The sequence below is a fragment of the Cyprinodon variegatus genome, unplaced genomic scaffold, assembly GCF_000732505.1.
Source record: "Cyprinodon variegatus isolate N-32 unplaced genomic scaffold, C_variegatus-1.0 Scaffold252, whole genome shotgun sequence".
Classification (NCBI taxonomy): Eukaryota; Metazoa; Chordata; class Actinopteri; order Cyprinodontiformes; family Cyprinodontidae; genus Cyprinodon; species Cyprinodon variegatus.
This window is the reverse complement of record NW_015150705.1, coordinates 181,524-189,827: the sequence shown is the minus strand read 5'-3', so window position 1 is coordinate 189,827 and position 8,304 is coordinate 181,524. Positions and strand designations below refer to the sequence as shown.

Below are 8,304 nucleotides of genomic sequence, written 5' to 3'. Positions count from 1 at the left end.
TCCTTCCTTCCTTCCTTCCTTCCTTCCTTCCTTCCTTCCTTCCTTCCTTCCTTCCTTCCCTCTCCTCTCCTCTCCTCTCCTCATTAGGTGCGTATAAAGCTGCAGTTTTAATGGCAGATGAATTAGCAGTCCTGACGCATCAGAGCTGCTTTTAAAGGCAGAATGGGAGTCGGACGGTGACCCCTCACTCTGGGATGAGAAGTTTTGATGATGAGGGAATACAGAGGTGAGTTGGGTCCATCTGCAGCCTTGATCAGCCGCCTCGTGCTGCAGCTGCTCTCTCTGATCTCTCAAACTGGCCGACAGGCTGGCGGTGATTTGGGATCCATATGAGGACATGCTGCTTGTCAATCTCCCCTCTGATAAGAGAAGTGAGCTCGCTGTCCGAGGTGTTGCTTAATCATTCCCGTTGCTACAAGCTGACTCGTCTCATTACGTGCCTGTGACAGATGACCCTGGTGGTGTAGATTATTTATATCACATGCTGCTTGCAGGTGATTGAGTGATGGCTGCCTCTGAGCTAAATATGTTTATGCTCTAACAGGTTTTTTTTTTATTTCTCCTCCCTCTTCCTTCTCTTTCCAGAAACCCAGCTCTGTGCGCATCGACCAACTGGACAGGGAGCAGTTCAACCCTGACGTCATCACCTTCCCCATCATCGTTCACTTCGGCATCCGGCCCGCTCAGCTCAGCTACGCAGGAGACCCCCAGTAAGATCACACCGTTTCTGCCTGAAAAACAAACAGACGCTGAAAAATATCAAGCAGTCTCCTTCGATCCCACGACTCCTCGCTCCCCGCCTCTCTCCTGGAGAAACGCCATAGAGGAGGGGAGCGACACGGATAGTCGGGATAGTGACATTTTCACATGCGTCGTCACGGGTCCCGGGTTTCCGTGGGGGCGCCGCGGATTCAGTTTGCTGCTCGTGAATAGTAATGCAACATCCGCGCGCCAGGAGGGCGTCAGGCGGGAGAGCTGTACTGTGTTGCTGCATAATTAACAGAGGACGCCTATTAGATGATGTGAGCAGAGATGCTCACAGGGATGTGGCAACACCACAACAACCCCCCCCCACCACCACAGCAGAAGTCTGTCTAAATTTAAACTTCAGTGCCTGATCAGAAATGCAACAGTTCCACAGACCTCTTCCTTCCATTTCTGCACATTTTATTCTGTTAAAGTCACAAACTTCACTCTGTTTTCTTGGCAGGCCTCCAATAAATTTTTTTCTAGGAATTTCCAACGTCACAATAAGTATAGGAAAAATAGTTTTATTTCCAGCCTTGGGTACCCCACCTTCCAACTCCTGCTAAAAACTGTATTTATTATCAGATTAATGATGGTTAAATCGTCTCAAAGGCTTTTATACTTCAGCAAAACAAGGTGGTGGCTGCATCATACTGTGTGGATTCACTTCTGTTTAGCCTGAAAAGAGAGGCTACACGGTTCCAGCGGATCCTTAAGTCATAAAAGGCATTGAATTTGTCAATATAAAAATAAAGCCTTAATTGGTATTAAAATGTGTTAAATCAGTCTTTCATAGGTCTTAAAATTGTCATAAATAGTATTTTATTCTTGTAATTTATATCAAAAATGTAAATAATTCACGATAATGTTTCGACATTTACCTAATTAGTTCCATCCTGATAGCAGAACCAATAAATACGATGTTACGAACAGACCTTGGGGTGATATGCCAATAAAACTTTAGTCTAAAGTCTAAATTCAATAAAAATTGGCTATTCAGCCAAGAGCTTTGTGCATCCCTAAAAACAGTACCAGGTGATGTATATGAGGAATGGTGTATTTTGGGCAAGAAGTCATTCAAGCTTGGCGCGATGGGAATCAAAGTTGGTGAGTCAGACATGTGAAGAGTGAAAAACAAAGCGCCAAAATCAAATTATAGAGAAGCTTCAGCTATTTCTCAGTTCTGTTTCACCCGTGTCTCTGCAAAGCCTCTAAAGCCATTTCCGACGTCAAAAAAAGCACCATTAGGACTAAATTTCCAGATAATATTTGGCGGTACGCCTATACGCCTGGACTTTGAGTAGGGATCAAAACACAGGTGGTGAATTCCATTCATTAGTTGTTAAAGTCGTAGGGAAATCATATTTAAATGTCAAATTATTCTGACTTAAACATGTATATAAATGTACTCTTTATCAGATCATATTGTCCCAAAATTTAGAAAATTTCTATTTAAAAAAAGAAAAGTCTGAAAATCTGTTTTTTTTTTTTTTTCCCGTTATCTTCTGCAGGCCAGTTAGTTATACGTCAGCTTGTACACCTAAAGTCGGCCAATCATATATCAATGGTCATCTGTCAATCACGTTTTTTCGGCCATAGCATCTTGATTCATATGTCGCAGCTAATATATGCAACGGTTGAAATAAGAATCATTTCCTTTCCCATTGAGTCACGTCCCAGTGTTCACGGGGATGGACGTCTGTGTCTTCAGCAGGCGTAGAGCTAACAGGACTGGCAGCGTTGCGAGGCAAGGGCTCAAACATGTACGGCTGGAAGCCTTCTACACCAAACCAAGCTTCTGCCGCCCTGGCGTCCTCTTCCACAACATCTTCATCCCGCTTTCCTCCTCTAAATAAAAAATGGATGACGGAGGAGACTCATCCACGACCTCCGACACTAAACTCTCCTCCTCTTGCATGTTTCCTCTGTCCATAGCGTTCCTTGACAGTGTCGTTTCTAAGTCACCAATTTAGTGCTACTTGGTCCCAATGTTATTTCCCATTGGGAACCTACTAGCACTAAGTTGCTAACTGGTTAGGAAGATACTTCCCCCAAACCGGCCACAATCAAACTTGCTTGCAAACCTTCCACCACAACAGTCCCGCCCCCTTGATAATCGACCAATCACTTTTACTTTATTCACTCGTATAATGTCGGGCACCACTCGGGAGAATATGGTTGGAAGAGCCGTTTCCCTACAACTTTAACAAATATATCTATTTAAGGAAAGTTTTTCAAAATTGTAAACATTTCTACTGGTCCAGAAAGTAATGTTTTATCCTATAATAAGCATCAGGTTAAATTTGTCCCAACCGGGTTTGCTTGTATTTATTGTGAAGTTGGTCTTAAAGTTTTATTTCATGGGACAAAAAAAGTCTTGAATTTAACTTGCCTTATGTTTTAGGAACCCTGTGCTAGATGGTGCTAAATAAAAGAGATAAAACTTGTGAAAAGAGCTTAGACTGGATCGGGGGTTTAACCTTCCAGATGATTAATAATGTTCAGTCCTGATTTAAATACATTAGAGTCTGTAGGAAAACCTGGATGATCTGCATCCAGTCTGAGCTTGAGATGCAGAAGAGCGTCCCAAACCTTTCATCTGCGTGTACACACAGTGGTTAAGAACCAACTCCATTAAATATATAGCTGAGGCAAAACAAACACAGACCACAATCTTCAGCTATTAAAAAAAAAACCTTTGCAAGCACATAGGAAGGAGGAAAACAAGAGGATAATCATGATGAAATCCATTTGCCTCCTCATCCGACTGCCACCACTTTATATCCATCAGTCCTCTGAGCGCTTTAATCCCCGTTCACCTGCTGCTTGTGCCAGAGTCCTCAAAGCGTTGGACGCCGACAAATTTATAGACCGATCGGGACATCATTAGCTGATGCAGAAACGAGCAGCGAGAGGCGGGCGATAAGGATTTCCGACCACAGCTAATGACGCATGTCAGGGCAGCGGTCGGTGCTGATTGTAGCCGCAGCGGAGAGAGAGCCTTGAATGCATCAGAAATTACCCGCTGGAAGATGATTCTTCGCCACCCACCGGACACCTCACGCATTTCCGGCTGGATCCAGACCGAATTAAGACCAGTCAGAGGTCAGGGAACGTAAAGGGGAAAAGAAACGGAATGGGATGATGGAAGAGGAGGGAAATAAGTGCAGAGGATAAATTACAACCTGCTGTCAGTTTTATACACAGGCCGCTTTCAAAATGTAGAAAAGCAGCAGCTGACATGAGCTGGAAGTGATTCCTGTCACATTTATGCCTTTAGGAGCAGCTGAATCTCCTCTGAACTCATGATCCTGAACGGAAAGGGAGCACCTTATCTGCATACGGGGGTGTGATTGGCCGCTTGATTTCCTGATGGTGTCTCTAAGCCTCTCACTCAAACATTGTCAAAAGGGTTGACTCTTACAGCTAAAGTGTCTGTGATCTGTATAGATTTGGGGTTTTTCTTCCAGTCATAAAATTGGCCTCCTGGTACATATGTGTCAAAAGCATAAGGAGGATTATTTCACTGAAAATTCAGGATTTATTTATTTTTTTTGGTAATTCTGTTCTTTTGAGATGTTTTTTTCTTTTTAACCTTAACAATAAGTCATATCTCTGTCATCTAAATGTAAGCCTTTGCAGCATCACTAAGGACTGCATGGATGTAAAATTGGATGGGTTATTATTCTTCAAGTGCAATATATGCAAATCCTGCATGCCAGGGAAATATCTGGCCTTTTGGATCAGCTCCCACTGCTCTCCATGCCCACACTTGATGCAAATATGTAGTGGATGTGATGCTGAAGCTCGTAAATATCAGTGGAAACATTATGATGCAGGAAAAGTAATTTAGGAAGTCATGAAGAAGGAAAGTGATAACTGAGTTAGCAATATTCAGGAGGTTGGAAAATGCATGTTTTGCTTAAAATGTGCAGGAGCTACTAAACTAAAGGTGTCCCTGTACAGTCGGAGCAATAAATAAAGTAGCTGAAACAGTGACGTGTGGATATCCCACAGAGTATCTGACCTGATACACAATGAGGTTCATCTGTCAACTGCGCACAGGAAGAAAGATGTTTAATGAGGTCAAAACGATCTACAAAGCTCACTGTTGGACATGTTCGGGTCACAGAGTGTCCATGCCATCTACACACAGGATAAAACCTTTTCTGTTCATCCAGCATAAACAGATTTGCCTTTGACTAAATCCTTCTGGGACTTTAACTGGAACTGTGTGCTTCGGTCTAATGGTTTAAAGATCGATCTCTTCTGCAAAAAAAAGAAGAACATTCCGGGTAGGAGTGCTGTTAAAGAAGTGAACAACTAAAGAACCTCATTCTCAGCTTAAAGTACGGCTAAAGAACCATGATCCTGTGGGTCCTTTAACCCTCAACCTCTCAAGCACCACCAATTTAAAGCGTTTAAATGTGATAACTTAGAATGCATGAAAATTACACGGATAAAATATTTATGTTGACATCGTTGGAAAGCTTAGATTCTCCACAATTTATCCACCTAGTTCATTTTATGGACATGGTGAGCACCAGAGCACAATTAACACAGATATAGCAGCATGTCAGAATGTAACATGACAAAGCAGCCACAGCAAGCAAGCATGTCTTTATATCTGCTGTTAAAAAAGACCTATTATTTTCGAGAATAAAAAAACTACTTTGAGTCATGTTTGAACTGATGCAGCTTGGGCTGGGTTTTACTCACCCAATATTCACGTATATATTCCGAAAACTAGAAGGCGTTAGCTTTCAAATCACGTATCACACATGCAATTTGAGCTTACAGTTCCTAAGTTATTTGTTTTTCCATTTGGGTATTCAAAATAGGCCAGAATTTCCCAAAATGAGGTGGATATTAAGAGATTAATAGGGCAAGTTATAGTTTTTGATCACTTGCATACCCCTTACAAATGGAGTCCACCCTTTTTCTTTTACACCTTACAGGCTTGACAATGTTTTACTCCACCTATTATAGATTCTGAAAGGCCTTACATCAAAAAATATTGCACAAAATCAGTGCAATGAGTGCAATTCAATACCTCGGCTCCAGACGTCCCCGCCCCCTCCGCAGACGCTCCGCTGCTCCTCTCCCAAATTGTAGCTGACCGCAAACAGTCCTGCAGACAGGAGGCCGGCTTATTTTGTTTTTATGTCCGAAAACAACTCGTGAAGTTTGACCCGCTAGAAGAGCGAGGTGCGCGAGAACGCTGGGAGCCTTTTTCCACCTGGATCTCCGCTCTTTTTGGCCCTCATGTCCCTCCGTCGTCGGACCAAACTCGCCTCCACTTCCTCTCCGCCTCGGCCGTATCCAGACCCACAGTGTGTAGCACAGACCACAATTCAATATTGAGCATAAATCAAAAAATGTCTGTGTCAAGCTCACTGCAACACACTGCTGTAAGAGTATAACCAGAATAGGTTTAGCGCCACCGCAGCACGGGAGGGAGAATTACGCCCAGGAGCAAATGGATAAAAATAGACCGGAGAGAAAAAAATAAAAAAACATGATTCGATTCTCTTGCGGACGTATCGATGCTTCGGATCGTCGGCTGTTGGATCGATGCATCGATACAAAATGATTATTATTTACACCCCTATCCAGCCATTCAGCAAAGATACTGCTACATGGCTGTACATCTTATTTTTGCATTTGACCAATTAGGTGAGCCCTTTAATGATGTATTACCTGCAGTAAGTTAAGTTGAATAAGAAATTTAAGTCAAGAAAACAAAGATAAAAAGCTGATTGAAAAGTTAAAAAGTAAAGTTAAAGCTAATGAGCCTAGTTAACAATTAGATTTAGCTTTATAAACTAAAAAAAAATGTCAGTGCCAGTATCTGCATTAATGCCTCTAAGGTTAAGTTGTACCAAAAAATGTTCATTCATTTCTTATAGAAGCACTTCGTTATGTTTCTTAATATATTCAGGAAAGTTGGTGTTTCTTGTTATTACATTGACATTAATTTTTCCCATCAAAATATCCATATTTTTTTTATGTTACAACGGTAATAAAGTAATGTCCTGGATTCCAATAACAATATTGGCTTGAAATTTAGATTTTCCAAAGTATTTCCCTGAGTTCCCTATAAAGGGCTAAAGACCCTGAATGGTGAGAAAGGTTAATGTGTGTAACGGATGAAAAAAGCTGCAGATCTAACTGTCAACTGCAGCAAAAAGTGCCGCTTCGTCTTCAAGTTTTCATTCAAATCAATCATTTTTAGGATTTTCATCTGTCGTCTGGGACTATGATAGTATTTGGAAGTTGATAACAACAGAGGACATTTTTATTCCCTCCTAACTTTGAACTTTAAATAAGTAGAATCTTTCACCTGGAAATAAAACAGAAATATAGTTTGATATAAACAATGCTTTATGTGAAGGATACTCCTGAAAACTATCATTATTTAATTCCCATGGACGACTCCCATGGTTTAGAGTGTAATAGCTCTTGTTTAAAGTCACATACCTTGCTGTACATTATGTGTACCAGTATTGTCTTTGATATAAGGGAACTGAAAATGGTGCAAATTGTTAATTTTTTTTCTATACAATTATTTGATGGAAATGCATTCTTTAAAATGCGAGCCTTAAATATTAAATCAGACCAATACAATAAAAAGCCTCAGTTTATATCAAGACTTTACTTGCATCAATGCAACTTTGCATCAACGTGATCTGCCTGTGGCAATAAGTTCCCTTGTATAGGGGGTCATTTTTATTCCTTCCACTAAACTTTTGATTAATTTGCATGCTTCCCTCAGTTCACACAAGTTCCTTTAGCTATGATATATGTTTTATATGTATCACCCTCCTTGTGGAGGTTGTTAAACTGTCTGCTGCATATCTGTCAAGGCAGCAGTCTTCCTCTAACCTGGCTTGCTAGATTGATAATGTGCTGCACTCAGGTTTGGTTCTACACATGATCAATCTGGGACTGCTGCCTTCGACTTGATGGAAGTTTTAAACAGAATCTTTAGAGCTGATTGGATGAGGCGACACCTTGATCCCGCCTGCAAAGTCTGGGTTTTAGCCATTAATGGTAACAAATGAAGATTTCATCAACATTTATTAGAATTTCTTGTGCTATTATTGGCCAATAAGTCCATGCTTCTTGTGATTCATCAGTGCATTCAGCAGCCATGCCTTGAGATCAGGTGAAACTCATGCATTGCCACTACCTCCATTTGTTATCTGTTGTTGATAAATTTAGTCTGGCCCCGATGAATGAGACATCGGAAGATTGTTGATGAGAACAACCCATTTTCAAACCGCTGTCTTTGCTTTTTGGCCAACATTCTGACCAATGAGCGCAGCTGACTGTGACGTAGTAAGCGCGACAGAAAGCTGATGGGGGAGTGTAAACAAACAGCCTGTCGTTAAAAGGTGAATACGTCCTTCTTAATATTTAAAGGAATAGTACACCCAAAACATGATTAGCCTTCATTTTCTACTCACCCCCATGCTGAACAACACTCTGGAGTACTTTTTTGATATCTCAAATGCATCTGGAGATCTGGGAGGCTTCTTGCTGTCTGCTGACATT

The 8,304-nt window shown here is 41.3% G+C and overlaps 1 protein-coding gene across 1 annotated transcript in view; it reads left to right on the top strand.

Moving 5' to 3' along the window:
* Positions 1-8,304, top strand: part of drosha (drosha, ribonuclease type III) — a 211,336-nt gene that overhangs the window by 31,479 nt on the left and 171,553 nt on the right. The window contains exon 14 of the mRNA XM_015382192.1: positions 586-710. Within this exon, the coding sequence (XP_015237678.1) occupies positions 586-710 (125 nt within the window). The remainder of the gene's footprint in view (positions 1-585; positions 711-8,304) is intronic.